Source organism: Alligator mississippiensis, chromosome 3 (assembly GCF_030867095.1).
Source record: "Alligator mississippiensis isolate rAllMis1 chromosome 3, rAllMis1, whole genome shotgun sequence".
Taxonomy (NCBI): Eukaryota; Metazoa; Chordata; order Crocodylia; family Alligatoridae; genus Alligator; species Alligator mississippiensis.
Window position 1 is genome coordinate 156,370,663 of NC_081826.1, and position 17,187 is coordinate 156,387,849.

General features: G+C 42.9%; 1 protein-coding gene across 9 annotated transcripts in view; it reads right to left on the reverse strand.

Moving 5' to 3' along the window:
• NRG1 (neuregulin 1) overlaps nt 1-17,187 on the reverse strand; it is a 264,027-nt gene that overhangs the window by 39,413 nt on the left and 207,427 nt on the right. For all 9 annotated transcript variants that reach the window (XM_059724578.1, XM_059724577.1, XM_019490785.2 and 6 more), the window contains one exon: nt 9,881-10,010. In XM_059724578.1, coding sequence (XP_059580561.1) covers nt 9,881-10,010 — 130 coding nt within the window. The remainder of the gene's footprint in view (nt 1-9,880; nt 10,011-17,187) is intronic.

Sequence of the window (17,187 nt, forward strand, 5' to 3'; positions counted from 1 at the left end):
TGATTTTAAGCTGTCCCTAGAAGCAATGTACCCAGTAGGGCTGTGCGAAGGTTCGGGTGCCGATTTGATTTGGAAGAGATTTGGTCCGATTCGGCGGCCAAATCTCTGAATCCAAATCAAACCAGGAGACCAATAAAAATGTATGAATTGATTCAAGGCTCTCCGAATCAATTCAAAAAAGATTCAGAGAGCTTCAGAGATTCGGGCAGTCCCTACTTGCTGCCACAGAGAGCTGGACCCAGACTCTGTGGTGGTAAGTAGAGGGCAGGGGTGGGATGTCGTGGCGGTGGCAAGGAAAGGGACCATGGGGGACCCCAGCCAGGCCCCATCCCCTGCCTGCTCCCCTCTGAGCACCCCCCAACACCTGCAAGCTCTCTCACCCTGCCCCGCCACATGGTTGCTCCACCTGCCCCAGCTCTTAAAAAAAAAGAAAAAAAGCCCCACACTCACCAGCTGCAGCAGCAGCTATTGGAGCTTCTGGGGCCTCATGGTAGAGCCCCCCATGCAGTGTGGGGCAGTGAAGATTGCACCCTGCCCACCGCCTGGCAGAAGACAGTGAGTGAAGGGCCTTTTTTTTTTTTTTTTCTTTTTAAAGAGCTGGGAGCTGGGCCTGGGCAGGGCAGCCATTGATGGGGCTGGGAGAGTGGGCAGGGGATGGGGGCTCATGGCAGAGCCCCCCATGCAGCATGGGGTAGTGGGAGGTAGTGGGGATAGCCCCCCCGCCTGGCAGCAGCCAGTGACTGGGGGCTTTGGGAGGCTGGGGCTGGGCAGGGCAGCCATTGATGGGGCTGGGAGAGCAGGCGGGGGATGGGACCTGTTTGATTTGGAGATCTGGCCAATTCGGTGGCGGCTGAATCTGTGAATCAGATTCGGCCAAATTGATTTGGGACAGTGATTTGAATCACTGTCCCCTGAATCCATGAACGACCCATGCCCCCGGTGGCTGGGGGGGGGGCACGGCAGCGGCAGGAGCATGGCAGTGGCAGTGGGAGCTTGGTGGCGTTGAGTGGCAAGTTCCTGCAGGCGCTGCTGGTGCTGTCAGCAGCAGGGCGCTGACCATGGGGCGGTGACCACACGCAGATGCTGCCAGCAGCATTTGGGGTGGTCAGTGGGGATGGCTGACCACCTGCAGATGCCGCTGGTAGGGGGGTTAGGTAGGGGGTGCACCACCATGCTCAAGGGGTGCACGTGCACCCCCTATGTGTCGCCCCTGCTTAAATCGGCCGAATCCAAATCCAAAGTGGAAACTAGCTGCTTTGCACAGGCCTAGTACTCAGCACATAAACACTCTGGTTTCAGTAGGGATGCTTTTGTACTGTCATAAATAAATTAATCAAAGGAGATTCTACTAAGGATAAAGGTCTCAGAAAACGGTTATGCCACTGGTTAGAACGTGGTATTTGCATTTAGCTTAGCTACTGGGTGAGGGAGAGGGGCAGCAACAAAACGTTTTAATCTGTAAATTCAGTTCTTATCTTACATCAGGTTGATATTATTACATGCATACTCTACCAAGTGCTGCATAATGCTCATGTCTACCCTGAGATGGGACACATGGGGCCAAATATTAAAATCCATATTCAGGTAACTCTGAATGAATACAATCAGTGTTTCTGCTGCCTATGTATTTCACGGTTTAGCCTGTGGTGTTTGCTCACTTGAGCCATTTATAGAAGTTACGTTTTTTTAGGCTGAATCCAGACTACAGCCATCACTAGATATACATGGAGGTCTGTAATCTGAATTAAAGTTAGTGCAGACTAGGGCAGTCTGAATAGGCAATTTCAACTGTATTAATTAACATGTATACACTGCATTGCTTTTAGGAAAAACAGTCCTTAGGAACTCAGATAATCAGATAAGCATTGCAAATATCACGCTTCCTCAGTCTGACGAATTTGTACCTGAAAGCTTGCAAAAAAGATTTTTTCCAACTATTTGAGTTGGTCTAATACAAAATATTGGATTTACCCAAAGAACCTTAACTGCCTAATCCCAGCAAATGGAACTCAATTGGGTTTTTGTAACACAACAGAGTCTATCAGGCACAAAGTAACACCTTTACAAAGTCAAATGTGCTAACAACACCTCACCCTAAGTATCAAGTCAATTACCCCTTCTGGAACAGCACTTCAGATAACTGTAACAATGTAGCAGCACTTAAATAGGCTTATTATCACCTCCTAATTAGTTCCAACCTCTGTTATGGGTCTGTCAAGTATATAGACTGCCTATAGCCAGTGTCCCCAGCTGTGATGGTCAATGATTGCCTATCAACCCTTAATTTGAATTGAAATTTGATTCAAACTGTGTGATGCAGTTAACTGTGGTTTAGAAAATGCTGAGCATGTCAACAAACAGCCTTGATATCTATGCTGGCAAACTCTGTTACTGTCAACAGCAGAAGAAGCTGCAATGGTGTTCAGAACTCTTGAACTGCTAGTGCAGATGACATTAAATTGTTTCCAGCCTGTCCTGGTTTGGCTTTCCAGGCACAGGTTGTGTCTACATGTGCATATTAATGTGATGCAATAACCTTTGGTACTTATTACACATTTGCACATGCACATGGGATACCAAGATGTTGAGTCAGGTCAGAGCAGCTCCAGCTATGGGGGGAGAGCATGTCAGCTTGGGACTTCCCCCGGCTCAATGTGCTGTGGAGGTGCTGGCTGGGGCATGAAGGTGCTTCAGTGCAGGACTAGCCAGCAGGTTATCTTCTATACTTACTATGATTCTGTCTAGTTCAGAACCATAATTAAATTACACATCTGAAACATATAAGGCTTATGCTGCTGTAGGTACAGCTATATAGATTTCAGCTATAGCATGTTGTGGATTTCATTCTTTCAAGAATTAATCAAAAAACAAGCCATAGGAAGTTACTCAAAATTCATATATATATATCTATGACAGCAAAATCTGACCCAGTGTTTATTATTAGATGATCTATTTTGTGGAGAGCACTTTTAAGTACATAGCTGTAGAGTTCAACAATGAGAGAGAAATTCACAGGGAATATTTTATAGATGACCTGAGGCATCACTTGCAAAATTCCATGGTTATTGTGCATCTGAGTCATGTTTTTTGGTTAGGGATAAAACCGATTTAGAATGATGTGGCTCATGCTTTAAAAATGTTGTTTTTGCTCTCAACAGATGGACCATATGGAAAAAATGTGAACTTGTTACTGAGGCAGAAATATGAAGAGCAAGTACCCCATTTCAAGTTTTCTGTTTCCACAGATATATTTTGCTAAAAGATTTATTATTATGATATAAAAGCAATGTGTACTTGACAGATATTTTAGTTAACAGTGGAATTAAAATTAGACAAATGTATTTTTAAATAAGCAAGAAAAGAATGCTATTTTTTCCCCTTCAGGTATTTTGCATCTTAAAGGACATTCCACATTCTCCAATCACTTTATTGCAAAGGTATTTCTCTTGTTTTGTTATAGTATTGGTGGTTTCCGTGCTGGTAACTATCAGAAAACACAGCAGAAGTACTACTAATTAATGGAGTCTTCACAATAAGGCTCCTTTTACATCACCTTAGTATAAAAAACTCAATCTGGCCCTCTGATTTTCTCTCTCAATTTTCTATCCCAGATATTTTTGGCAATGCCCAAAAGGTTGCCCAAAATAGAAATCTGGATATTTACATCCAGTTTTTACTCAACCTCCAGATTTAGGGACTATTTTCCATCTATGTTGAAGAATTAGCTTTATTTCAGAGAGTCTGGGACATTCATTTGCTAGGAAGAGATGGGATCCACCTGATAAAGAGAGGGAAGAGTGTCTTTGCAGACAGGCTCACTAACCTAGTGAGAAGGACTTTAAACTAGGTTCACTGAGGGATGGAGACCAAAGCCCTGAGGTAAGTGGGGAAGCAGGAGACCTGCAGGAAGAGCAAGCAGGAGGGGGCAACAGAGGATGTGCTCTCATATTTCCTGAGAAATCAAGGCAATCAACTAGTCACTAGAATCAAGCAGGAAGAATTGGAAGTCCTCAATGTGATTGGAATAACAGAGACTTGGTGGGAACTTGCATGACTGGAGCACAGTCATGGATGGGTACAAACTGTTCAGGAAGGGCAGGCAAGGGAGAAGAGGAAAAAGAGTTGCATTGTATGTAAAAGAGCTGTATGATTGCTCAGATCTCCAGTATGAAGCTGGAGATAGGCCTGTCGCAAGTGTCTGGGTTATAGTCATAGGGGAGAGCAACAAGGGTGATGTTGTAGTGGGGGTCTGCAACAGACCACCAGACCAGGAGGAAGTGGTGGATGAGGCTTTCTTCAAACAGGTAGTGGAAGTTCCCAGATCACAGGCCCCGGTTCTTATGGGGGACTTCAATCACCCCGATACCTGCTGGGAGGGCAATACAGCAATGTGCAGGCAATCCAGGAAGTTTTTGGAGAGTGCTGGGGACAACTTTCTGGAGCAAGTGCTGGAGTGGCCAACTAGGGGCCATGCTCTTCTTGACCTGCTGCTCACAAATAGGGAAGAATTGGTGGGGAATGTACTAGTAGGTGGCAATTTGGGCAGCAGGGAGCATGAAATGATTGAATTCAGGATCCTGAGGAAAGGAAGGAAGGAGTGCAGCAGAGTAATGACCCTGGACTTCAGAAAAGCAGACGGACTCACTCAGGGAACTCCTGGGCAGGATCTCCTGGGAAGCCAGTCTTAGAGGGAGAGGAGTCCAGGCTGTACTTTAAAGAAGCCTTACTGAGAGTGCAGGAACAAACCATCCTGATGTGCAGGAAGACTAGCAAGTATGGCAGAAGACCAGCTTCGCTTAGCAGGGAGTTCTTCAGTAAACTAAATCACAAAAAGGACGCTTAGAAGTGGAAACTTGGACAGACAACTAGGGAGGAGTATAAGAATATTGCTCGGGCATGCAGGGATGAAGACAGGAAGGCCAGAGGGCAATTGGACTTGCAGCTAGCAAGGAATGTGAAGGGTAACAAGAAGGGTTTCTATAAGTACATCAGCAGTAAGAGGAAGATCAGGGAAAGTGCGAGTCCCTTAATGGGGGAGGCATCCTACTGACAGAGGATGCAGAAAAGGCTGAAGTACTCAATGCCTTTTTTATCTTGGTCTTCACAACCAAGGTCAGCTCCCAGACTACTATTTAGAAAAGCTGGAGATATACAAGTACATGGGACCAGATGGGATGCACCCAAGGGTACTGAGGGAGTCGGCTGATGTGACTGCAGAACCACTGGCCATCAACTCTGAAAACTCACGGTGATTGGGAGATGTCCTGGATGATTGGAAAAAGGCAAACATAGTGCCCATTTTAAGAAAGGAAAAAAAGTAGTATCCAGGGAACTACAGACTAGTCAGCCTCACCTCAGTCCCTGGAAAAATCATGAAGCACATCCTCAAGGAATCCATTTTTAAGCAGTTGGAGGAGAAGAAGGTGATTAGGAACAGTCAGCATGGATTTACCAGGGACAAGTCATGCCTGACCAATGTAATTGCCTTCTATGATGAGAGGACTGGCTCTGGATGCAGGAAGATCGATGCATGTGGTATACCTTGATTTTAGCAAGGCTTTTCATATGGTCTCTCACAACATCCTTGCAGGCAAGCTAAGGAAGTATGGGCTGGATGAATGGAGTATAAGGTGGATAGAAAACTGACTGGAGAATCAGGCTCAGACATCAATGGCTCAGTGTCTAATTGGCAGTCAGTATCAAATGGAGTGCCCCAGGGGTTGGTCCTGGGGCTGGGTTTGTTCAATATTTTCATCAACGACTTGGAACATGGCATAGAGTGCACCCTTAGCAAGTCTGCAGATGACACCAAGCTGGAGGGTGTAAGATATGCTGGAGGGTAGGGCTAGGATTCGGAGTGACCTAGACAAATTGGATGATTATTCCCCTCTATTCAGCACTAGTGAAGCTACATCTGGAGTAGTGTGTGCAGTTTTGGGCCACTCACTACAGAAAGTATGTGGACAAATTGGAGAGAGTCCAGAAGAGGGCAATGAAAATGGTGCGGGAGCTCGGGCACATGATTTACAAGAAGAGGCTGAGGGAGCTGAGCTCATTTAGTTCAGAGAAGAGAAGACTGAGAAGGGATTCAATAGCAGCCTTCAACTACTGGAAGGTGGGTTCAAAACAGGATGGAGCTAGACTGTTTTTAGTGGTGCTAGAACAAGGAGCAATGGTCTCAAGTTGCAGCACGGCAAGTTTAGGTTAGATATTAGGAAGAATTTTCTCACTAGGAGGGTAGTGAAGCACTGGAACAGGTTACCCAGAAAGGTTGTGAACTCTCCATCCTTGGAGGTTTTTAAGACACAGCTAGACAAAACCTTGACTGGGATGATCTAGTTGGGGATGGTCCTGCTTTGAGCACAGGGTTGGTCTAAATGACTTCCTGAGGTCCCTTCCAACCCTAATTTTCTATGGTTCTATCATTCTTCATAAAAAATAATACTGTATTTACTTGAACAGAGGATGAGGTTTTTTCCCCTGATCAGCCTGAGGAAAAAAGCCATCTTACATTTGCATACAAGGAGACCTGATTAAATACACAGTCTTTCATTAAACTGCTGCCAAAAGCAGCAAGCGCTCAGCAATGGGAACAAACTATGAAGTTGATTAATCAGTTCCAAATTCTATTGGCCAAGCAGAACTCAGTTGCTCATGACCATGTGGTGCTATCACTGGCAAGTATTCTCCCTCCCAGATTCTTCAGCTTAGGGCTTTAGATACTCCCAAATCCATAGCATGCATCCATGCAAGCCCCAAGCCTAGAGGTCTTGGAGTTCAGATGCCCCTGAGTCTTGCTTGCTGTCAGCTCAAAGGCCACAGGAACAAGCTAAAGAGAAATCTGCTATCTCCACAAACTAGGCATATAGCTGAGATCCTCCCATCAGGAGGCTCTAGTAGACTTTCGTAGGGGGGCCCTGTCCACAGTGCATCAGACAGGTCTCCACCTTTTACTACACAATGCCATTCAAGGTGATCTTGGCTCTGGGAACAGAGCAGTGCAGTCTGGAAAAGGTATTATCCTCAAGATGCAGAGAAGCCAAAAACCCAAGATGATGATGGGAACCTACCATAAGAATAGGTTAATGTAGCCCGTCTGAATAAGGCACATGGTAGTACCCATTGTGTTCAGTCCTCCTCAGTGCTAACTCTTTTCAAGTTTATGGTGAGCCACTACATTGAATACATTTGTACGTTCTCTTCATTCCCATACCTGAGCTTTCTTTCCCATTTCCAATTGTTCCTGTTTCTTCACAAGACTTAAATGTCTAGCAAACATTAACAAATGAGGCCCTAAACAGTTCACACAGAATTCCTCTGTCGCCCCCCTCTTTGCCTGTTGCATCTGATTAGTGTGGCCCCACTCTCCATGAGAAATTGCCCTGCACGTCATCTGCACATATATTTTTGGAGGATCCCAGGACTTGTGAAAATAATACCCGGTTCCAGACATGAGTGGTGGGGCTAATTAGCACATGGAGCTGTGGGGTCACTATAGCTTGAAATGCTGTTGACTCTGCTGGGGCTCAGCCCAATGAACGTTAGACTAATATAACAGCTTTGGACTAATATAATGCAAGTCCTCTTGTGGGCTAAGATCAAATGTAGTCACAGCACTGGTCTGGAACCCAAGCCCAAATGTATTTAAATGGCATTGTATAGTGGACAGCAAACCCCTGTCCAAATGCATTGCAGACAGGACACCCTATGAGTCTTGTAATTAGCTTCCCACTGCCCGGCTTCCAATGGAAGGATCTTGGCTACATGTGTACTTCATGGGCTACTCCTTAGCTTGCTCCTCTAGCCACTGGATGAAAGCAAAGAAGACTTGGGGGCATCTGAATCCCAAGCCTCTGGGCCTGTATGGATAGATTTGGAAGTATTTGTCCATGCCTGCCCATGGATTTGGAAGTATCTGAAGCCCCAGGCTGAAAAGTTTCAAGTGGAGGATACTTGCCAGTTGCAGCACCACATATTGTGTTTGAATGACTGAGTTTTGCTCAGTCAAAAGGATTTGGAACTGATTTGGCTAATTTGACCTGGAACACAAAACATTTCCCCCCCACCCCCAAATCTAAGTAGGTACAAAAGTGCTGTTTAAAAGCATGTTTATGGAGTGCTTGTTACAACTTGTAGCCATCTAAAAAAAGGTAAAATGCATCAATTCTGGATGAACTTTATTTCAAGGTCAGTGTTCTCAAATTTGCTTTTCACTTCCATGTGTTCACGAAGAGCAGGGTCTGACAGTAAGGGACTGCAGGGGAGGAAGTTAGTAGGGAAAGAGGGCAAGGGGACCACTTGACCCCCCCAGATTTATTTTACTTGCTGTAGCATTGGGAGGAAGAGAAATTCAAGGCAAAGGTCAAATAATTAGATTTCATACCTGGAAAATTATAACAAATTATAATGTATTAATTACTGGGGGATGTCTTATATTCAGAGTTGTCTTATATTCAAGTAACTTTGGTAAAGTAAATACCAATAAAGTATACATACTATCATAGGCTTGGAAACATTAAAAATTGTCCTGAGGCCCAGCAAGGAAGGAGTGGCACTGAAAATCAACAGTGCAATACCTATTAACATTAAATGCTCAGGTGCACAGCCTCTGGTTGCTGGAACAGGTTTTGAATGAATGGCAGCTGGGAATTAAGTAAAGGAATGGAAACATGGGAGTTGGTTGCTGGTGTATGCTCAGGGATGTAGTATTAAACAGTCTCATCTTGTGCTGCAGATGATTATGATGATTATGTAACTTCAGTAAAAAATTGCCACCCCCCTCCAAAATCAGCACTCTATTTACACACTTTAATATAGCTAACAATTATTATAGACAGGCATAGAATGAAATGATCATGATTCTACCAGCAGGGGAATGTATGGAAAAAAAACCTGGGTAACTGCAGGTAAGATTCATGCATAAAAATGCATAATTGAGGTGAAGAAAAACATGGCATTTTTATGTTTAAATGGAATGCAGCCATTATTTTCTAGAAGCAATTTCTTTCTCCTATTTTCCATGTGAAAACAATGTATCCACCACAGCCCTTCTGTCTATTATGTTGCAAAAAGAAGCCCCTTTACAATACAATTGCTTGGTTTTGATGTTCAGTCTTTATAAGACTTGAAATCTGTGCGATTCTACTAGATTGCATATCTTATTGACTGGCCCCTGTTGCCTGTTTGGCAAATGCCAATATTCTTACAAAAATATTCCCTGAAGGTTCAGTTCTGAGAGGTGCTAGTACTCTTATCTCCCAGTGAAGTGAGCGGGAATTCAGAACACACAGTGGTTTGGGTTCTGGTCTTTTATTAGCAAAATATTAGTTCCAAATGTACAAGGTATAAAACTTACTAAAACAACAGGAAAAATCTGTATTATAGAAACTGTCTTTTAATAATGAATCTTATCCAGAATAATGGGCTACTGCAGCAGTATGTTCCAGTTTAGATATGGGACAATAAAAATAGACCATGAAGGACAGAAGATGTGTAAGCACATGCTTAAAGATAAGCATTTGTTTATGTACTTGCCTGAATTAAATGTGGACATCCACTGACAAGGTAACATGACAATCCACAAGACTCATTACAGACTAATACATTTACCACAGTAACTCCTCCTCCTATTATTCTGACCTTATTAGACAGGATGCCTATAAAAAGCTATCTAACCTTGAAACAAAATTTCTTATAGTGACACTACATTTTCCAAATAATGTTTCTATTGGTATTTAAAAATCTGTTCTTTTTACTACAACATGTAAGCACAATCAATTGTTTGTATCTTCTATTCATTATACAGAGGGACTATCTGAAATATTTGTTAATTGCCAATGTAACTTTTCATGATTCAGAAAAAGAAGCAAAAAAGTCTTACCTGCACAGATATCTCGGGGGATTGGGAAGGTCTTTGACCATGTAACATTCTCCCCCATTTACACAGAAGGCTTTCTGTTTTATGTCACATTTTGTGAGATGACTTGTCCCCGTAGTAGATGTAGAAGTGGCTGGAAGAGAGAAGAGAAAGAATAAGAGTTAGATTTTCCCCCCTGAAGAGTCTTTATATTTCAGTACTCATTTATGCACAAATGGGAGGACTTGGAGGTCTGGGCTTGGGGAGAAGCGGTGATTTTTTTGAATTATCTGCCTTCCAGAATGACCACTGAGTCCTGGAAGGCAGTTTGAAAGCATAACTAGGTTAATAATTTTTTTTAATGATCCATACACAATTGAGAAGAATAAAAAAATCTACACATAGCAATCCATCAGTGCCTGTAAGTTCTACTAGAGCTAGAGGACATATTATTTATAAGGGCTGGGTAATTTAAGAGATATTATTTTAATTGCATGAAAGAACTTAAGTGATGGGACATTTGGGGTGGTGGCTGTCATGTACTCTATCTTTGTATAAGACCTACCATAAGCAGGCCTGGACTGACTGCCCCCCCAGTGTTTCTTCCATCAGTTAAACCAGTTAAATATTGTTAACTTTCATTTTCTGAACCTTTAATTTAAGCCTATCATAATTTTCCTAAGCAGGTTTCTAATTTTGTCTTAGACAAAATTACCTCTGCAGTATTTCCTACATTTCATTCTACCTAGTTTGGGGAATACATAGGGAGTTTTGCAACTCCTGGAGCAAGTATGATTAATTTATTCAGGGCAACTAAAGAATTTTTAAAGGGGATCACTGTATTTCATGATAAATTATAGCCTTTTTCAGTAGCCTATAGCACCATAGTTAGGAAATAGGTGTAGCCTGGGTGAATAAAACTAGGGATGGGCCTATACTACAATTATTGCAGTGCGGTGTATCTTCAAACTAGCTGGAGTGGGTACTGGAAGTAATGGAGGATAGAACTCAATATGGGCTGCAAAACCCACCTGAAAAACTACATAAATACTTAAGCAGACAGCCCATGCTGCTGTACATATATGTTACATCCCCCACACTTATATTTACACACACATGCACACATGCATGTACACACACTCACACAAAATAAAACTGCTCTTCTGATATGCTGTGTGACCTTAGACAAGTCAATTCATCCTCTAAAACAGGGATGACACTTTTTTTCCTATATAAAGAAATCTACAAATGAGAAGTGGCTATAGAACAGGTACGCATTTTATTGAAGTGCTGAGCACATGTTAATAGCATGATTGCTTAGAGATAAATTCTGTCTCAGAGCTATTTTATATTATATCTATTTTACACATGCACAAATATTCCACAGAAGTTAGTTATAGCTGTGCATATTCATCTAGGAGCACTATTCATTCCAGTGTCATAAGCATTCTTGGTGAAGTTCTTTTTCAATAACAGGCATGTGCTGATATAACCTTCTTCATTCTAACAGGAAGGTAACCTCAATGACTGTCTGAAAATCAGGAAGAGGAAATAAGGAAGAGGAAATGCTTAATTCCTGCTCATTTGGACTCTTTGATCAGAGGATGATAATCAGTCCATACTAAAACTATGTTGGATGGAACATCATAGTCATATTAGGGTACAGAAAGTGACAGATCTTAATTTGGGTGCAGTGATTTTTAACATTTTATTTGGGCCAAGGGAATATTTATATGTAGCAAGAGGCAGATTACCTACCAATTACAGTGCATATAGGCTTGAAAGAAAACAGGCTTTTCTACAGGCCAGATCCACGGAAATGGAACTTGACCATTTTGTTTTCTCTTTTCTGAGAGACTGTATTAGTACCATTTGATTTTCAGTCATTTTCTATTGTCAGTTCATCTAACATGCATTGTTGTAACAGAGGACAGCCTGGCTACTTAAGATACCACTACCCACTTTGTGCAATGCAATCGCAGTTGCCATTTTCCAACATGCTCAAGTCCACAGCTCCCTTGTTTAAATGGGACAGGATTGATGGGGGCAAGGTATTTCAGTCCACTTCCACCCTCGGTTCAACACGGCCATATTTATCATCTGATATCATTCCTCCAGTATCTACTTTCTTGCTCTTTCAACACTGCCAGCCTCAGCCACCTATTTGACACCTTCCCCAGAGCTCCAGCAAGCACTTGTGTGCTTTCTTCCCTGAAACTTTGTATTCATGGAACATCCTCTCTTAACTAGTCCAGGAAGCCACTGTCCTGTTCCCTTCTGAGTTCTTCATACCCACAGCTAGCTGTGTATAGAGCTGACCCATTTATACAATATACATTCCTTTTATTGCTTTCCATGCCCTGCTTTCTTCTGAATGCTAGTTACACTTACTTGCTGCATTGTGCTGTACTGGGGCGCAGTTCTGATTAGGGCCTCTTAGCGCTAATGAAATACAAGTAATTAACTATTAGATGCCTGGTTACAGTACTCTCTTTTCCTCTGGCCCCTCAGGGCATGAGTTAATACCAAGTACATCTGAGTAAGCTCAGGCAAGGGCTAAACTAGAAAAGATGTCCTGTTTCACAAGTACTGGCTAACATTTTGGCTAATGTGAGTTAAACTGGACTATTTAACCTAGCAAGGACAATGCAGGTGGTCAGCCTTGTAGGGGAGTGTGATATATGCCTGGTTTTACTGGGTCACACATTCAGGGCCAGGTCCTATTCCACCGATTAGGCATGTAACTGGATTTAGATGACCATATGTGATTCTGTTCCACTCTGCTCAAGTTCCACTCCCTGGAAACAGTTAACAGGAAAAGATGGGTGGGTCCTCCTCCTCACTGCTTCTTTTTGACTCAGTCTTAGGGGCCAAATGATGATACGTTACAGAAGTAGATGCATTAATGAATTTTCAGGAACTTGATAAGAGTGGAATAGAATCACACTTAGGTGTTTAAGCCCACCTGGACACCCAATAGGTGGAATTGAATCTTGACTTAGTGACATGTAAATTTAACAGAGGAAGAGTCTTAATAGGTGATGCCGACATATTAAGAAGACTGGGAGGTATAACTTAGTGTAAGCTAAGCTCTCCCCTCTAAATACAGCCCTACCTATATATCATGACTACCTAATGACTGCCTTTCCATTCGTTAAAATATTTCTTCCTGCAAATAAGACTATTGTTCTGAAGATGGTTCTGAAAGCTAATGCATTTATTTGGGGGTAAAAACAATCTTGTCCACCTGAGCACCTGCCAACAGAGGCTACTGCTCCCATGAAGGCTAATGGAATGTCTCTTGTCTAAACTGAAGAATAAAGATATTTTTAAATCTGCAGGTCTAGATGCCCTCCACCCAAGGGTGTTGAGGGAGCAGGCAGGGGTCATCGCAGAGCCCTTGGCCCGGCTGTATGAGCATTCGCTGTCATCTGACCAGGTGCCGAGGGATTGGAAACTGGCTAATGTGGGCCCAATTTTCAAGAAAGGGAGGAAGGAGGACCCAAGTAACTATAGGCCTATAAGCCTCACCTTGGTGCTCGGGAAGATCTTGGAGAGAATCATCAAGGAGCACATCTGTGGGGGGCCAGCACGGGCGATCATGCTCGGGGGCAACCAGCATGGGTTCATCAAAGGCAGGTCCTGCCTGACCAACCTGATTGCCTTTTATGACCGAGTAACTAAATCTTTGGATGATGGTGTCACCGTGGACGTAGTCTTTCTAGACTTTAAGAAGGCCTTTGACACTGTCTCTTACCCCATCCTCATCAATAAATTAAGTGACTGTGGCATTGATGCCTGCACAGTTGGATGGGTAAAAAATTGGTGGATGGGGCACACCCAGAGAGTAGTGGTGGACGGGCTGTACTCAAACTGGTGAGATGTGAGCAGTGGGGTACCCCAGGGCTTGGTCCTCAGGCCTGCACTGTTTAACATCTTCATCAGCGACCTGGACAAAGGGGTGGAAAACATGCTGTCCAAGTTTTCTGATGACACTAAGATGTGGGGCAAGGTGGACACACTTAAAGGGAGAGAGAGGCTGCAAATAGATTTAGACAGACTACAAAAGTGGGCAGATGAGACTAGGATGGGGTTCAACGTAGACAAATGCAGGGTGCTGCACCTTGGGAGAAGGAATCCACAGCGTACATACAGGCTGGGGAGTTCCCTTCTTGAAAGTACAGATGCGGAAAGGGATCCTGGAGTCATTATTGACTCCAAGATGAACATGAGCCGCCAATGCCAGACCAGAGCCAGCAAGGCCAGCCATACCTTGTCATGCATCCAAAGGTGCATCTCAAGCCAGTCCAGAGAGGTGATACTCCCCCTCTATGTGACACTGGTCAGGCTGCAGTTGGAGTACTGCATCCAGTACTGGGCACTACACTTGAAAAGGGATGTGGCCAGCCTGGGGAGGGTTCAGAGGAGGGCCATCTGCTTGATGAGAGGGCAGCAGGACAGGCCCTATGAGGAGAGACTGAGGGACCTGAACCTGTTCAGCCTCAGCAAGAGGAGGCTGAGGGGGGACCTGGTGGCTTCCTACAAACTCATCAGGGGAGATCAACAGCAAATAGGTAGAGCCCTTTTCTCTGCAGTACCACCTGGGGTGACAAGGAACAATGGTCATAAGCTGATGGAGAACAGATTTAGGTTAGAGATCAGAAGGCAATATTTTACTGTTAGGGTGGCCAAAATCTGGAACCAACTTCCCAGGGAAGTGGTCCTCGCCCCTACCTTGGGCAAATTCAAGAGGAGGCTGGACGATCACCTGTCTGGGGTCTTGTGAACCCAGCATTCATTCCTGCCTGTGGCAGGGGGTCAGGCTAGATAATCTGTTCAGGTCCCTCCTGACCCTAGCTGCTATGAAACTATGATAGTTGTAGAGAGCGAGTCTATAGCTTTCTATAATTGCATTGGTCATCTGGTGTAGCACTTTTTTTCCTAAGCAGCAGCTAGATCAAAACTGATCATTGTGGAATTTCAAAGTAGCAATTAATTCCCAGCTGATGTAAACTGAGCTCTGGGTGGCAGCAGTTGATCTGAACCAACTGTTATGGAGAGAAAGAAAGGGTAGTTCTCAAAAAAAAAAATCCCATGATATAAGGGCTTCACAAACATTTGCCAGGAGCTCTCAACTCTCCCCCCTTCCCCCTTCCTGAATTTGCAATTACATGTTCAAAACTGTCCTATAAATCTTAAATATTTTAATGCATTACTGATAAACTAGCCCTGCAGTCCCAATGTACTTTGTGTTTATAACTGCAGTGAAAAGACAAGATTAAGAAAAAGAGGCTCCTAAATGAGTGAGTTCTGCTTTTCTTTGCAGAAGATGCATGGGTGGGTAAAACCATATTTGGTCTACATACTGTTTGCCCTTTTTACAAATTAAATTTAAGAAACACTATAATTGTGGTGTTAAATTTCACTTCAAACCATGCAGCAGAAGAAATGCTGTGTTCAGGAGCAGGTGGTCATCAGTGCAGATTTCACTCAATCTGTAACTAGCCCAGAATGCTTGCTTTCCGTAACTCAAGTTCCTGGGAGGGGGGGGGGAGGGGGGAGGCGGCACAGGACCTTCAGACATTGAGTTATTTAACAGCAAATTCACAGCGGGTTGCCTTGATAATGCATAGTATAGGGGTGGACTACATATTTTCTGTGTTAATTTACTGAACCAAAATTTTTACCTCATTTCTTTTCTGCAGTTTTGTAAGTGCATGTTAAATGGTCATCAGACACAGAAAGATTTGCATATCAGCATTACTGTGTTCCTACTTTCTCTTATGCGTCATCACAATTTACTGAAGGGTACATCACAATTTGTAAAGCAATTTGAAAACATTGGCACATGCAGGCACTTTAAAATACCATGGGTTCCAGTTTCCTTTCTTGTGGCTATGCAAACAACATTTTTCTTACTAAGTAACTGGGCATAGCTTGAATTACACAACATTCTCACTAACTCATATAAATTTGACATTGAAGCATGGTCCCTTCCAGGATGAGGGGGATGACTAGCACATGGAGAGGAACAGAGAGGATACTAGGTAGCAGTACTCTCAAAAACATGGAAGTTGAAGACTCATCTAATAACCATTCTTTCCAAATTATTTTTACTCCTCCCTCTCATTTAATTAAGGCTTAGCACTGTTTCACTATACTCTGTCATTGCCAAGTCATTGTAAGTTTTGGCTTACCTGAAAGATCTCTGACCCCTTTGTGTCTTGGAACATGGAAAAGTATACTAGCTGGGATTATTTCACTCTTTCTTTTGAAAATAAAACTGAAGCAAATAACACAATAGCAATATCTGTAGGACACAATAATCCTATAGGAGCATCTATGAATCAGTTTGCTACCACCAAGAGCCTCTCTGTTTTCAGCGCTTGGGGAAAGTTGTGCCATCTAAGCACAAAAGCTGCCTGTGCCTATATTAATCTAGTTTCTAGAGACGTTGGAATAACATCAGAGGATGTACTCTCAGCCACATAAGGTGACAGGTAAGATGTCAATGGTAAATGAAGTGGCTGCCTTGGAGAAGAGGAAGAAACAGCATTCTACCTGAAGGCAGTTTATAAGTCAGGAGTGTGATTTCTTGCCATATGGTAAAGGGACACCCTTATCTTCTTTAGCGAAAAAAATGACTCCAGGGAGAAAAATCACTCAATATCATAGGTTTTTGTGAATAACTGTCACTAATATGTGTGATATAGCTATAATTCACTCTGCTGAGAAGACCGAGACAGAGCTGGGAAGAGTTACAACTCCTGAGATGATACATTGTGAGAAGATACCACCACATACCCCATGTTTCTGGACAAGCCATTTAATCCTTCTCATCTTCTAATGACAGTTTAGAAAGTACTGAGTACATGTGATTCCTTCACGGAGCATCTTGTAATAACCCTTGCATAAAGCAGAGCCAATAATTTTAATTACCTGCCTAACAACTTTGCTATGAAGCTTCATTTATGTTTGTATAGTGCTCTGAAGAAATAGATTCAAAAGAGTTGCTATGTAGAGCTCCCTGTATGAATTAAAATACATTCTGGATGGAGATTTTCATTGAAGCCAGTTCAATTTCAGTGGAAGCAGTTTTAGGATGAGGCCAAGTCTTTTGAAAAATTCTAACTCAGGTGATTTTCAGTTTCTCCAGTATCTCAGTTTTTCTTTCAGTTTCTCCAGCATGGATATATTCCAGCTTTCATGTGTTTAATGCTTTAAAAAAAGGAAACTGTAATAATGTTAATGTAAAAGGAAACTTAAAACACCACGTTGAAATTTTAAAATATTGTTTTTAGGGTCTCATGGTGGACAAGTTAGGATGTTTA